General features: G+C 47.0%; 2 protein-coding genes across 7 annotated transcripts; both read left to right on the top strand.

Annotated features, from left to right (window-relative positions):
• The first annotated feature begins 1,658 nt into the window (after positions 1 to 1,658).
• ZBTB8A (zinc finger and BTB domain containing 8A) lies at positions 1,659 to 7,174 on the top strand. 4 transcript variants are annotated; one of them, XM_058856636.1, is made up of 4 exons: positions 1,659 to 1,853; positions 3,053 to 4,020; positions 4,587 to 4,756; positions 5,133 to 7,174. In XM_058856636.1, exons 2-4 carry the CDS (start codon positions 3,081 to 3,083, stop codon positions 5,463 to 5,465), a joined length of 1,443 nt encoding a protein of 480 aa, XP_058712619.1. In that variant the 5' UTR covers positions 1,659 to 1,853; positions 3,053 to 3,080; the 3' UTR covers positions 5,466 to 7,174. The 4 variants fall into 4 exon arrangements, with proteins under 4 accessions (XP_058712619.1, XP_058712617.1, XP_058712620.1 ...); XM_058856634.1 differs by having other exon boundaries at positions 1,661 to 1,949; XM_058856637.1 differs by lacking the exon at positions 1,659 to 1,853 and adding an exon at positions 2,172 to 2,303.
• A 140-nt stretch (positions 7,175 to 7,314) lies between these two features.
• Positions 7,315 to 14,917, top strand: LOC131588074 (zinc finger and BTB domain-containing protein 8A-like). Of its 3 annotated transcripts, none has more exons than XM_058856627.1 (4): positions 7,315 to 10,182; positions 11,212 to 12,200; positions 13,638 to 13,864; positions 14,485 to 14,917. In XM_058856627.1, exons 2-4 carry the CDS (start codon positions 11,240 to 11,242, stop codon positions 14,815 to 14,817), a joined length of 1,521 nt encoding a protein of 506 aa, XP_058712610.1. In that variant the 5' UTR covers positions 7,315 to 10,182; positions 11,212 to 11,239; the 3' UTR covers positions 14,818 to 14,917. The 3 variants fall into 3 exon arrangements, with proteins under 3 accessions (XP_058712610.1, XP_058712612.1, XP_058712611.1); XM_058856629.1 differs by having other exon boundaries at positions 13,695 to 13,864; XM_058856628.1 differs by lacking the exon at positions 7,315 to 10,182 and adding an exon at positions 10,612 to 10,780.
• Positions 14,918 to 14,921: the final 4 nt, after the last annotated feature.

A 14,921-nucleotide genomic window follows, 5' to 3' on the forward strand; every position in this document is an offset into this window, starting at 1 on the left:
TGAAATTTACCCTAAAATTTAGAAACACAACTCAAAAAACTCTCTGCATGTCTGGGATTGTTTGGGATGCATCACTGTGCACAACAGGATGAAATCAGCCCCATGGATGAGAAAACCAAAGTTTTTCCTGTGGCTGTTCCTGGATCCACAGCACAGAACAGAGAGCAGGAAGTGCTCTGAGGAAAGCAGTTGTAGCATCGTTAAAAATTCTAATTAAGCTACTCCAGATAACACTGACATTTCCCCCCCATATTCTTTAAATTCTCTTGCCTGTTCCTGAAGAAGGAGAACCCTTGAGCTCCTGTTGACATTGATATAAAACTCCACTGACAGACAAGTGAAAGCACCACCCAAGCAAGTCAAACAGAACAAATACCTCCAGATAATTCTTCTCCAAGGAAAGCTTTCAGCTGATGAAATAATTTTGGGCAGAAATGTGGAAAAAAAAAATATGTAGAATGTTGAGCAACAAGGTGTCCCTGCCCATGGCCTTCAAGGTCATTTCCAGTCCAAACCACCCTTGGATTCTGTAATTCCATGTTAAATATAAAGAGGTGCTACTTAGTTGTCTTGACAGGCAAAAATAAACTTAAAAGGAATCAATTCAAGAGATAAAAGTAATACTACAAATGAATGTTCTGGTTTATATTAATCAAATTGTTTAGTTGGTTGTGTTCTTTATTTCTCAGTGTTAAGAGCTGTGAGAAGTGTGTGAACTGCAGTTGTTTCATGTTCAAGAATGATTAATTTAGAGCAGAATCTCACAGAAGCAGAATGGGTCTCATGAAGATTTTAAGAGCATGGCCTGGGTTTGAAAGGAAAATCTACAAAACTAAGAAAGTTTATGAAAAAGGGGGAATTAAGCTGGTAAATGACATTTACCAGCTTAATTCCCCCTTTTTCATAAACTTATACATCTATATATGCAAAATATGAATGGATATAAATTGGAGATGAATAAATATATATCAATTAGTGGGAGAATGGTTCTAATGATCAAAGAGTCTTTGGATTGTTATATTCTACATAAAGTTTTAGTCAATTTTGCTACACTGGGGAAAGAAAAATAAATTGTTTCAAGGTGGAACTTCTGAAGTTAGAGAAGGCCAAAAATGCCACAAAGGGCTCGGTTAAGCAAAAGCGGTTTCCATGGGCAAATAAATATTTATGAAAAATAACAGGGGCATCAAAATCAGAGAAAAGGTGTTGGTGGGAAGAAGAAGAAGGAGAAAGATACTAAGTGAACTTGGAGGCAGAGAAGGTGAGAGGAAAGGGAACAGTGCAGGATTCCTCTCAGAGCCAAGCTGCCCTCACCTGGAGCTTGGGCTACCCTCGGAGCAGCCTTTGAGAAGCTGAAATCAGGTTTTTTTAACATGGAAAAGGATCACCGTTCGTGTCCAGGGGCCAGGAGTGAGTTTCTACCTGAGAAGGTGAGAGGTTCAGCTTTCGCTTTTGGATATGCACTCTTCAGATGACAACAGATACCAACAGAGAAAAGAAGTCACATCTCCTTCGGAGGATGCTGCAAGAGAAATGAGAAGGATTTGGGTCATCGAGGCTATATATATAGGTGTGAAAAGGAGGCATCTAGGGCATCCCATCCCCTCCCGGCCAGCATGTGGGTGTGGGAAGCGGCGAGCGGCGGCGGCCGCGGGGCGCTCGGGCCGAGGCAGGCGCTGGGCTGCGGCTGCAATCGGTGCGTTGCCCCTTTAATTGTGTCCCCAGCCCTCGGGCGTCTCTGTCCAACGCCCACGTCAGCAAATACCTTTTGTTTCTCTCCCGTTCGGGCTTGCAGGGCTCGGGGCTGCGGGAGCAGCGGCTCGGCGGCGCCTCCAGGCACGGCGAGCCCCGAGGTGGGGCCGGGGATCCCGCAGCCACCGCCCGCTCCCCCCGGCTCGGCGGCAGCCGCCCGCAGCACCCCGCCGGTGAGCGGCGGCTCCCGCACGCCGGTAGGCCGGGCAGGGCGCTGGGTTTGGGGCGGAACGGGCCCCGCAGCCAGCCCGGCTGTGAGGGGCGGCGAGGAGGGCGCGGGGCTCCTCAGCGGCCGCGGGTGCCTCGGGTCGCCCGGAGCCGTTCGGTACCGCCCGGAGCCGCTCGGTGCCGCCCGGAGCCGCTCGGAGCCGTTCGGTGCCGCCCGGTACCGCCCGGAGCCGTTCGGTGCCGCCCGGAGCCGCTCGGTGCAGCCCGGAGCCGCCCGGAGCCGTTCGGAGCCGCCCGGAGCCGCTCGGTGCCTCCCGGTGCCGCTCGGTGCCGCTCGGTGCCGGCGCTGCCGCGTCCCCGGCGGGCGCCATTTGCAGCCCCGGGTGCGGACACAAAGGGGCTGCGCGGGGCGGGCGGGGGCGCTGCCGGCGGCCGGGGCTGCGGGCGGCGGGGCGGGAGCGGCTCCGGGAGCCGGGCACCGGGCGCAGGGCGGGGACACGGGGGGCTCCGGCGGAGCGGCAGCCGCGGCTCCGTTCCCGCGGGCGGCTGCGGGCGGCACGCCCGGTCCGGGGCGGTCCGTGAGGGCGGAGGGGAGCTCGCAGCCGGCCGGGGCTGGCGGGCGCTGCGGTCTCCGCGGCGGGAGCGGGGCCGGGCGGCTCCGGCGCTGTCGGGCGCCCCGGGCTAGCGGGGAGCGGGCGGGCGGGTGAGTGAGGGCGGCCGGGGGGGCCGCGGGGCTGGAGCCCGAGCGGAGCGGGGCGAGGCGGAATCGCCGGTTCCAGGCACGGCCGCAGCCGCAGCTGCTCTTGGCTCCTCGTCTTCCCGGAGCTGCCTGAAGGCTGCGCAGCTCCAGCGGGCGGCACGAGTCCAGCCCCGCTTCCAGCCCGCAGCCTGGGCATGGAAATGCTCCCGGCTGTAGCACACCCGCCTCTGCCAAATATCCTGGTCTTGGCTTTGTCATCCCTCTTGTCCTGTTGGAAAATGAATCTATGCTTTAGCCTATTGTGGTTTAAATATAGATTTAAAGAAATTAGATTATTTGTAAATATAGACGTAGAATTGGGTCTGACATATTTGGCTGAGTTACACAGCTTTGAAGTCAAGAGTGTAATAATTTTCTTAATTTTTTTTTTAGAGCAACGTTTCATTTCACCTTTTCTGGGATGGAGATTTCTTCTCACCAGTTTCACCTCTTGCAGCAACTAAATGAGCAGCGCAGGCAGGACTTGTTCTGTGACTGCAACATCCTGGTGGAGGGCAAGGTCTTCAAAGCCCATCGCAATGTGCTGTTTGCCAGCAGTGGCTACTTCAAAATGCTCCTTTCACAGAGCTCGAAGGAGACGAGTCAGTCCACAACAGCCACTTTCCAGGCCTTTTCTCCTGACACCTTTACAGTTATCCTAGATTTTGTGTATTCAGGAAAACTGTCCCTCACTGGTCAGAATGTCATTGAAGTCATGTCAGCCGCCAGCTATCTGCAGATGACCGATGTGATCAGCGTGTGTAAAACCTTCATAAAGTCATCGCTGGACATCAGTGAGAAGGAGAAGGATCGCTACTTCAGCCTGTCAGACAAAGATGTGAGTTCCAACGGCGTGGACCGATCCTGTGTGTACAGTGGAGGGTGGAGGGCAGAGAGCAGCCCCCCACATTCCCACTCGAGCCCAGACCCTGGGACTTGTATGATGGGCGGGAATGCTTGGAGCAATTTCAACTATTACCCCACCTCTCAAAGAAATGCCCAGCAGCAGCTGTCCAAACACGAGCAGCGGCAGGATTCCATCAAGAAATCCCGGCACCTGGGGCTGCAGCAACCTTCTGACATCCCACACTATAAATCAAGCAAGCTGGAGGACAGGGCTGCCGAGCCTGCCGGCCACGCTGCGCCGGCTGAGGAGCAAGTTCACATTGACCCGGAGGTTGAAGCTCCTCACGTGGGCTACCAGTTCAGCCAAGGGGCTGAAGTGATGCCCAGGGGCTTGGCTGTGTCGCAGCAGGAGCACGAGTCACCCCGCTCCTCCAGTAAATCCAAGTCCTCCAAAGCTGAGGAGCAGTATGGGAGCATGCCCTCCATCCTGGGAGTCATGGGGAGCTGGGCTGAAGGTGAGTGGGGTTTGGTGCTGCTCACACACAGATACCTGTGAATCCTCTCTTCTGGCCCTGAGAAAATAGGTCTTAATAGTAAAACACAACTGCCAAAAAAACAGATGTATTGTCCAGAAATGTATGTTTGGAAAATTTAACTAATTATCTTTAAATAATTTTGAGTTCTTGAAGTAGATGGGGTATTAAATTTAAAAATAAATAGAAATTGGGATTTTTTTAAGCTCATTTTCATGAAAGCACAGAATGGTTTGGGTTGGAAAGGACCTTAAAGCTCGTTTTGCTCCACTCCCTGCCATGGGCAGGGATGCCTCCCACTATCCCAGGTTGCTCCAGGCTGGCTTTGTCAGGTCTGTGTTAATACAGCCAATGGTCCACTCCTCCTTTGTTGCACTCCTGTGTAATCTACAGGAAAACACAAAATCTTTCTGCTTGAAACAACCAGTGAACACTATTTTAATAAAAGTGACGTGCTATTCTTCTCATAAAACACCTTTTCCTAGAGCATTAAGTGACATATCTTTGATTTTTATGTATTTTTTTTTAACCCCATTATCTTCTGACAGATGACCTAGCCAGGATGAGGTTCAAGTGTCCATTCTGTAGCCACGTGGTGAAGAGAAAAGCTGACCTCAAGCGTCACCTTCGCTGTCACACGGGGGAGCGGCCGTACCCCTGCGAGGCGTGTGGGAAGAGATTCAGCAGGCTGGATCACCTCAGCAGCCATTTTCGAACTGTGAGTATTTTTAGCAACTGCATGATTTATTTAATGTGTAAATCTGGCTAATTAAACACAGTGTGAGCGTATCTGGTTGATCTAATGACTTCTGTAAAAGAAGAGGGGAATAGAAAATTAATTTGGTTTGGCTGCAGTCGAATTGAAGGATAATTTGCAAGAAAGGGGAGGAATTTGTTGGGTAATTGATGGCTTGCAGAGGTTCTGCTCTCTGCAGCCTGGGAGAGCTCCAGTGGGCAATTACCGTGCCTGGGCTGGTGCAGTTCAGTGTTTGATGTCTCTCAAATTGAGGTAACGCTGCAATTTCACTTTTTGTCATCTCCCAAAAACCCCTTTTGTGGATGCTTTACAAATCCATCCCTTGTGGTTTTCCCAGATCCACCAAGCGTGCAAACCCATCTGCAGGAAGTGCAAGCGCCACGTGACCGAGCTGACGGGACAAGTGGTCCAGGAGGGGACCCGGCGTTACAGACTCTGCAACGAGTGCCTGGCTGAGGCTGGCATTGACAGTATCCGCATTGACTTGGAGGCTGAGGCACCTCTGGAATTCCCACAGGATGGGGACAAGGATTCCAGGTGGCACTACGGGGAGGACAACAGGTCTGACGTGGAGATCGTGGAGGATGGCTCAACCGACTTGGTCATCCAGCAAGTCGATGACAGTGAGGATGAAGCAGAGGAGAAGGAAGTGAAACCAAATATTAGGTAGTTGGAAGACAAGGATTGGGAATTCCATGGAAGAGGGAGAATGTACTGTGACCTCTGCCAGCTGGTGGTGATCCTACAAAGACACATGGTTGAACAGGTCCAGACTTGCATGTATTTATGGACACGTCATTGAGGCCATGGTGGTTTGTTAGCAGAACACCCATGCGTTGTTTTGTTAAAAAGAATCCATCCTGAAATTATGGATAAACAAGGAAACTGCAATATTACATGGATAATTTTTATAGCAGGCAATGGGGCACATCTCAAAGCCTCAAAGTGAGGGAGTGAGCTCTAAATACTTTTCAAAAGTTGCAGGTTATTGTAAATTTCCCATTTTTTATGCTTGTAAAGAGGTGGGGTTTATATCATTGGGCGATAAACAAATTATAAAGACCCCCCACACCAGACAACCTCTCTTGAGTGTTCAGAAATGAAGAGACTCTTCCATGAAATTTCATTAAATCTTCATGTTATGATAAGAAAAAAGGCAGCTAATTAAGAAAGAACATTTAAAATGTTTTGGCACTTTTGTCTGGAAAAGGACTTCTGTAAAATTTATTAGGATGAGGTGAATCTTTAATAGAACATATGCTCAAGACCTATTTCGTTAAAAGAAAGTAAGCACATAAATGCTTAACACATCAGAGACAAACTGATTAAAAATTTGGATCATTAATTGATGCCAGTAGATGTTTTAGTCTCAAAATTAGGATCTCAGACTGGGCTGTTTTAATAAGCACTATTAAAAATATTCTTTTTTTGTATTTTGAAACCTCTCAAAAGTGCCCAGACATGGTGGGATTGTTGGCGTGCAGGGCCAGGAGTTGGATTTGGATGATCTTTGTGGGTCACTCCAGCTCAGGATATTGAATTCTGTGCACCTTTTCCAGTCTGTACCAGTGAGACCAAGATGTACTGGAAGTTCCAGACACCGTATTTGTGTCATTTCACCCACAATTAGGCTACAGAGATGAATAACGATGAAGAAATTTTAACTTCTCTAACAAAAGAAGTTGTTTTTGTTGCTTAGTGAGTTTCTCTTACCCAGCACTGTCAGGAGAGGAGCAGGAGATGCTCCTGGGGCTCTGCATTCCTCAGACAGACCTGAGTGTTATTCCAGTTCTTGGGATCATGGAACTCAATGGCTGTAGACTTAGAAAATGATATATTTTTTTCTTTTTTACAGCTTTGTAAGCATGTTTGGCTGAACCCTGGGGTTTCTTAGGCAACAAGCCCATATAAATATATATATATATATACTATATAACCTTTCCCAGGGACAGCTAAAAAGTCACTATTTTATTTTTAGTTGTGTAAAAGCTGTATAACTTTCTTGTATCATCATGACCAGAGAGTGCAGCATTTTTATTCCAGGCTACAGGTGACCAACAAATGACAACTTGAGAACTTCATGCTAAATTCAGTGTAAGCATTAAGCACCCTCCTCTCCATGGGAAGCATCCCAAGGACACAAGAAATGGTGTTTTATTGTTCCTACAAAAATTATAATTTATTGGCTTAGGTTTGGGGAGGGGGTGACGTAAAAATCTTTGTGATGACCCAGATGAAAATGTCTTAAATAAGACTTACACTCTATTTTATGGGACACTTGGTCAGCAGCCCAAAAATGGACTCGATGTGAAAACAGACATTTAATTTCCTGGAGCTTTTAAACTCCTAAAATGCCTGTTATGAAATGGCTAAGAAATATTCCTGAGCAACCTGGACTAAATCAAATACACAGAACAAGAAATATTTCAATGAATATGGAGTAACTTTGCTCAAATTTCATAGATGTTTCCCTTTCCCTTTCCATTAAACAGTTTGACAACAAATCCCAGGTATCAGTGCCTGCTGTTCCAGGATAAAAAATGGCTGGAATTGGTTTGTGTGTGTTTGGGGATGGATAAAGGGGAGGGGAAAATAAAGTGTTCTCTCCAGGCCTGAAATCTTAACTGCCAACTGCAAAGGTCAGACTATTAAGTGCTTCTTAATAGTGGGGGTGTTTTTAGGATTTTTGGATCAATACTCAATTTAATTAGAGATCATAAATCTTAACAATACTGAGGACCAGATGCTTCAGAACAAGATCTGAAGTGGCTCTAAATGGGCAGATGGAACAATCTATCCATAGGAAGACTTTTACTTTTTAAACACAGGCAGATGAATTGTTAATTTGCAGGGCAAATGAGGGCTTTTTTTTTCTGGATTTCTATGTTGTTATTCTCAGTAGCATAACTAGATATTTGTAGTCATTTTTAAAGTATCTTATTAAGCTTGGAGGTTTAGCTCAAGGCTGCGATTCCCACAGGTCAACGATGTTTTTCTGTTTTTTAAAAGTTACCATTTTTACATTTGTTGCCTTAATTTTGGTTGTTGTTTCCTTATTTTTGTATTGCAAGACAAGATAAACGTTAAGTGCCTTCTGTTTTCCACGTCCTTCATTTTACAGTCACGTATTTTCCTTGGTTTATTTTTTTTCTCTAAATGAAAGTATTTGTTTTCTTTTTGTCTCCTTCCATTACCTCTGATTGTCTTCATATTTCTGTGAGGATCACATGCCCCTCATCAGCACAAGGAACATTTCCTTTCCTTTCAAGGAGGAAAGTAAAGACCACATAGGGATGTTCCCACTGAATTTATTTATTTCCTTGTATTTCTTTCATCTTCATCTCTTAGGGATAAGGTTTAGTGCTGGACTTGATCTTAAAGGTCTTTTCTAAAGAATTCTGTGATTATTTTTACTTGGTCTCTGTTTACTTTGTGTTCATAAAACACAGTCAAGAGTGAAAACAAAGTTCATCATCCTCTGATTAATGTCTCACCTCTTAAGTATCCTTATTTTCTGACAATATCTTCCCATCCTTTCAAAGGCTGAAGTACTGAATTAAAAAATTCTCTCTCCCCCTTTTCAGGTGTTTCTTACAGAATTCTCTCTGCCCCAAAAAACCTATGATTTGTGTGATACTTGATTGGTTCTTTCACATAATTTCCCTTTTTTTTTTTTTTTTTTTTTTTTGTTTGCCATTAAATTGCCTAAACATCCATATTTACTATCCAAAATTGTCACTTGTCCCTATCTTAAATATTAAAGTTGGGCAGCCCCCCTTAAAAAAAAAAACCAACCAAAAACTGACTTCAGAATGAATCTCCCTTTCCAACCTTTTGTAATTTGGATTCTATTCCAGTTCTAAAGAATTGACATAATAAAAAAAAAAAGCAAAAATACTGATTTAGGGTGGTTTTGAAAATACCTGAAAGCCCACAGGTTTCTGAGAGGGCTGACTCTGACTGCTGCAAGTATCTTTCCCTTAATCCTGACTCTGCAGAATGTTCCATCCTCCAGGATTTTGGGATACATCTCAAGTTTTCAATGATTACTAAAAGGGAAAAAAAATGACAAAACACTCTGTTGGATATAAAATGATGGAATATACATTTCTTCCCTGAAGCATCTGGTCACTGTCAGACTTATCCCATTACAGAGCCATGCCAATGTCTACCTTACTTATATTTTAATTACTGTTGGAGACAAGTACAAAAATAAAATAGAATAAAAAAATTCTCCAATTTTGCCCAAAAGACTGAGTTTTGAAGAAAAGGATGTCCTAATCCTCCAGTCCTTGCCTGCAGAATTTTTTCATTAGGTACAAATCTGTGCCAACACTGTTGAGTGATGGGTATGAGTTGGTAAGCTACTAAGAAAAGCTTATAATAGCATTTAGTTAAATATTTTCTATACTGTTTAACTTAAAACCTTTCTACATTGGAGGTGTAACCTTTCATCCTATTTAACTCGTGAAATGCAAAGAGGAGGCTTATTCGGTGCATCAAGAATTTTAAACAGAGCAAGAACATAGAACTAGAGATTTTGTGAGTAAAATTGGGAGGAGTGGCTGGAAAGAGCCTTCCCTATCTTGGCTTAGCTGCTGGAATAAATTAAACACTACTGAAGGTCTCACCGACGCTTGACTGTGAAAATGGGAACTGTTCTTTGCCAGGTTCCTGCTCTGAGGACTGGACTGTACCAATGACTGCAGAGCTTCCTTCTCAAAATTATTCTCTGATCTCGAGGAATAAGACTGAAAGAATCTCATCCAACAGGCACGAATTTGGAAGTGCCTTGTCTTCTATCAGGCACCCTGATTCCATTTTCCACCCAGAAGGGAAAACAGGACAATCTGTGTATTGCACTCCTACGCGCCGCGTTTCGCTTTGGGATTATCCTCATTGTTTAAATACAAAAAACCCCGTTATAAAAATGCTGCGATATCGAGTTAATATTAATCCTACACCGCCGACCTCCGGATCTCTGTCGTTCACCGTCCAGGTGAAGCCTTCCCTCCACACACACACAAAGGTAGCAGCAACAAAGCCTTGTGTGAGCAGGGCAGCGGCCTCGGGCCAGCATGTGGGTGTGGGAAGCGGCGAGCGGCGGCGGCCGCGGGGCGCTCGGGCCGAGGCAGGCGCTGGGCTGCGGCTGCAATCGGTGCGTTGCCCCTTTAATTGTGTCCCCAGCCCTCGGGCGTCTCTGTCCAACGCCCACGTCAGCAAATACCTTTTGTTTCTCTCCCGTTCGGGCTTGCAGGGCTCGGGGCTGCGGGAGCAGCGGCTCGGCGGCGCCTCCAGGCACGGCGAGCCCCGAGGTGGGGCCGGGGATCCCGCAGCCACCGCCCGCTCCCCCCGGCTCGGCGGCAGCCGCCCGCAGCACCCCGCCGGTGAGTGGCCGTTCTGCTCTGCGCTGATGGGAAAGACCGGGCGGGCGTCGGGGCTGCAAGCGGGCGGCGGCGAGGAGGGCGCGGGGCTCCGCAGTGGCCGCGGGTGCCGCCCGGAGCCGTTCGGTACCGCTCGGTGCCGCTCGGCGCCGCCCGGTACCGCTCCGTGCCGTTCGGTGCCGCTCGGTGCCGGCGCTGCCGCGTCCCCGGCGGGCGCCATTTGCAGCCCCGGGTGCGGACACAAAGGGGCTGCGCGGGGCGGGCGGGGGCGCTGCCGGAGGAGGGGGCGCGGACGGGAGGACGGGAGCGGCTCCGGGAGCCGGGGTAACCACGGGCGCCCGGCAGCGGGTGGGGACACGGGGGGCTCCGGCGGAGCGGCAGCCGCGGCTCCGTTCCCGCGGGCGGCTGCGGGCGGCACGCCCGGTCCGGGGCGGTCCGTGAGGGCGGAGGGGAGCTCGCAGCCGGCCGGGGCTGGCGGGCGCTGCGGTCTCCGCTGCGGGAGCGGGGCCGGGAGAAGCCGCCGCGCTGGCGGAGCGGTTCCGGCGCCGTCGGGCGTCCCGGACTCCCGGGGAGCGAGCGGCCAATTCGGCCGGGCGGGCGGGTGAGTGACGGCGGCCGCGGGCGATGCCGGGGGGCCCAGGCCGGGAGGGCGGCGGCCCCGGGGCGCTGCAGCCGCATTGGAGCGGCCCCGATGCGCCGGGGCAGAGGCTGTGCCCGCCGCGGACCCGCGTCAGCCGCGGCTCTGCCCACGGCGGGTGGGCCAAGTTCTCTTACAGAGTCTGAGAACCATCATGGCTTGGTGGACATAATTTTCGGTTTTTTGGGATACGGAGTAATCCCGCTGGGGCATCTTTTCACCTCTTTCGGAGTTGTTAAGTTTCTTCTCTCTTGTTATGCAGAGTAGCAGCCGCAGGGAGATTGGAGGTGCATTGGGAATGTGATAACGCTTTTTTAAACGAGAGCTCATGTCTTTAAATTAGGATTCAGCATCATTGATTTAGATAGTAATGACAATGTTTTTTTCCTTTACAGCAAACCTTCCTCTTACTCCCTGCCTGGAATGGAGATTTCTTCCCACCAGTCTCATCTCCTGGAGCAGCTGAACGAGCAGCGGAAGCAGGACTTGTTCTGTGACTGCAACATCCTGGTGGAGGGCAAGGTCTTCAAAGCCCATCGCAATGTGCTGTTTGCCAGCAGTGGCTACTTCAAAATGCTTCTTTCGCAGAGCTCGAAGGAGACGAGTCAGCCGACAATAGCCACGTTTGAGGTTTTCTCTCCAGAGACGTTCATGGTTATCCTGGACTTTGTGTATTCAGGGATATTGTCTTTAACGGGTCAGAATGTCATCGAAGTCATGTCAGCCGCCAGCTATCTGCAGATGACAGATATCCTCAATGTCTGCAAGACCTTCATTAAGTCCTCACTGGATATTAATGAAAAGGAAAAGGATCATTACCTCAGCCTCTCAGCCAAAAGTGCGAGCACTGAACCTACCCCTGCCCGCCCGGCTCTTTATCGCTCCAGAAGGAAAGCAAAGAGCAATCCCCGGCGTTCCTACTCCATCCCGGACGAAAAACCCAACGGGAATGAGAACTCCTGGAGCAGTTACAGCAGCTACCTGTCCTCACAGGTGATCCTGCAGCGGGCAGACACCCAGCTGTCCAAAAGAGGCAGGAAAGCGGGCTCCGCGAGGAAGCGCCGCAAGCACCTGGGGCTGTCCCAGAGCCGGGAGCTGGGAGGGTGCAAATCGGACAGGGCAGAGCGAGCCGCAGCCTCGGATTCCACTCACATCTCCCGAGGGGGAGAGGAGGCTGAGTTTGAGGCCGAGTTTGATGCTGAGAACAACGTGGATCAGGATGATTTTGGATATCATCCCAGAGCAGAGGCCATACGCAAGAGGTGGTCAGTTACTCAGCTAGAACAAGAACTTTCCAGAACTCCTGAGTTCATGGAGTTAAAGGCAGAAGAGCTGTACACCTCAATGCCCACAATTTTAGGGGTAATGAGTAGCTGGAATGAAGGTAAACAATAGAAAACCCTTGGAAAAGTTTGGTTTTATTTAGAATTCAGGTGATGATTTGCAAGGAATTTGTATGGAAACCAAAAAAGTGCCTGGAATTATAGGTGATTTTATCTAATCAATTTTACACTAAGATTTTGAAATCAGAATTGGGCATGGGAATTGGAATGGGACTCACCCAGGTATTCTGTAAAGTTCAACCAAAATATGCCTGATTGTTTGGGCCCAAGTGGAGTTTAATGAAACCTTAAGGGCTGGAGTTGACTTGGGGACCTGGAGGACTGAGTTTCTCCAATACCTGGCAATAACAGAGGTGTTCAACCTCAACCCAATCCAAGTCCTGCACTTGAAAGGTCCTGGCACTGCTGGGATGTTGCATTTTGGGGTCCAACCAGCACAAACTTCTGACATCACCTGCCTGAGAGGGTGAAACAAAGCTGACAGGTTTATTCCCATGTGCATTCCTTTGGAAATTGACATATCTGTAGATCATAACTGCATATTCTATAGACATCTTTATATATCACACAGAGATTATAAATGTCAAAGCTATGAGCCATTACCTGGTGGAAGAGTCAGGTATGATGGCTATGTATAAATAGCTGCATATTTATCACTTTTATATCAAAAAAATGTTGTAAGAAAACACTATCAAGTGGTCAATTACATGTTAAATAGGAATAAAAATGCTACCTGGGGGAGATATATATATATATATATACATATATATATTTATATATATTTATATTTTCATATATATTTATCTCTTCCCCAGCTTGCATTTTATACATTTTATATATACATACATATATATATACACATATATATATTTATATTTCCGTATATATTTTTATATATATATTTATATATATAAATATAATAAATCTATATCCCCAAAGAATGTATTTCATGTGTCATTATATATTTATATATAATTTTGATTGTATATATTTATTTATATATATATAATATATTTATAATTGTGTTATAATATATACATACATTATATATGTACATATATACATATACACACACATATATACACATATACACATATATACATATATATACATATATATACATATATATGTATATATGTGTATATTTATGTATATATGTATATATGTGTATATATGTGTGTATATATATAATGCATGTATATATGTGTATATATATTATATATATTGTATATATTATATATAATAGATAAATATTCTATTTAATATTTATTACATATTTAATATTTATTTTAATATAAGATATATAGAATTATATAATATAAATATAATATTATATGAATATAGATATAATATAATAATATTATATAGAAAATATATATATATATAACACAAATGCATACTTATATAAGCATCCAAATATCCCAGATATCAGGGATTTCTCCCATTTAAAGAGAACTCAAACTGTCCTGTATTTTAAGCTGGAAACTGCAGAAAGAGCAGCAAGAAAGCTGTGCTGTGTGCCCTGTCCCTGCCAGGTGACCTGCCCCGGATGCGTTTCAAGTGCCCGTTCTGCACCCACACCGTGAAGCGCCGGGCAGACCTGAAGCGTCACCTGCGGTGTCACACCGGGGAGAGGCCCTACCCCTGCGAGGCCTGTGGGAAGAGGTTCACCCGCCTGGAGCACCTGCGCAACCACTTCCAAACGGTAGGAAAAACCACCAGGGTTGCAGGAAGCAACCTCAGGATCTCATCCAGGGAAGCAGCAGGATCAAACACCAACAAGACGGGCTCCCGGTTCACGAAACCATTTATTCAGCATGGGAACAAACTCAGGTCCAGAACAGAGAGCCCCCAACAGAGGCACAGCAGGGGTTTTTGAGGGACAGAACTCCCAAGGGTCCCCACCTTTGAGGGTGGAGTTCAGGGTCAGGGACCAGTAGAAGCACACCAAGGGAGAACCCCCAGGGACTCAAACCCAATCAGAGCACCTGGGCCGCCCTTCCCAAGGGGTTTGGGGTGGGACAATGTAACTCTTTGTCTCCCCTGAGGCCGCTGCCACACACCAGGGTTTAGAAGAATTGGTTTCTGTTTCATCAGTGAGTTGCTCAGAGCTCTTCTGCTCATTGTGGAAGTGTGAAGCAGTTCACGCTGTAGCTGCGTAGGCATCTCCAAACCCAACGCCAGAAAAGCAGCGCATCAACTTGAATTATTCATTGTTAAACGTGGTGAATTTTTTAAAAATTTAATATTTTAGCACAATTTTCATTGTCTAAAAAAATTTAAAAATGGATGAAGGCTGAATTTCAACATTTTGAATCCTTTCAGATACACCAGGCTGGCAAACTGATCTGCAGGAAGTGCAAGCGCCACGTCACGGAGCTGACAGGCTGCGTGGTGCAGCAAGGGACACGGCGCTACAGACTGTGCCACAAGTGCTTGGCAGAAGCCAATTTCGACAGCATCCCCAAGGATTTCAATGCATCTGAACATTCTCCTGTCTCCTCCACGGGAAACAAACGCCCCAAATGGGCTTTGGAGGAGGAGCAGAAATCAGATGAAGAGACAGTGGAGGAAGAGCCCTGTAATTTGGTTGTCAGACACAATAATGATGATATTCCAGATGAGGTAAAGGAAAAGGTGAAGCCAAATCTTAGGTAGATCTTTGTGTATTTGTTATTGTTGCGTTCAAGGTAAAATGACTCATGTCATGTCAAGTAATGCTGGTTTACTACTTTTAATAAATGAAGTATTGCTAAAATTCT

The sequence above is a fragment of the Poecile atricapillus genome, chromosome 24 (assembly GCF_030490865.1).
Source record: "Poecile atricapillus isolate bPoeAtr1 chromosome 24, bPoeAtr1.hap1, whole genome shotgun sequence".
NCBI classification, from domain to species: Eukaryota; Metazoa; Chordata; class Aves; order Passeriformes; family Paridae; genus Poecile; species Poecile atricapillus.

Bases quoted from the DNA above. Each gene is read 5' to 3' on its own strand.
- ZBTB8A (XM_058856636.1), top strand. From the start codon at position 3,081: ATGGAGATTTCTTCTCACCAGTTTCACCTCTTGCAGCAACTAAATGAG. The intron at 4,021-4,586 runs GTGAGTGGGGTT...ATCTTCTGACAG, and splicing joins CATGGGGAGCTGGGCTGAAG to ATGACCTAGCCAGGATGAGG. The intron at 4,757-5,132 runs GTGAGTATTTTT...TGGTTTTCCCAG, and splicing joins TCAGCAGCCATTTTCGAACT to ATCCACCAAGCGTGCAAACC.
- LOC131588074 (XM_058856627.1), top strand. From the start codon at position 11,240: ATGGAGATTTCTTCCCACCAGTCTCATCTCCTGGAGCAGCTGAACGAG. The intron at 12,201-13,637 runs GTAAACAATAGA...CTGTATTTTAAG, and splicing joins AATGAGTAGCTGGAATGAAG to CTGGAAACTGCAGAAAGAGC. The intron at 13,865-14,484 runs GTAGGAAAAACC...GAATCCTTTCAG, and splicing joins TGCGCAACCACTTCCAAACG to ATACACCAGGCTGGCAAACT.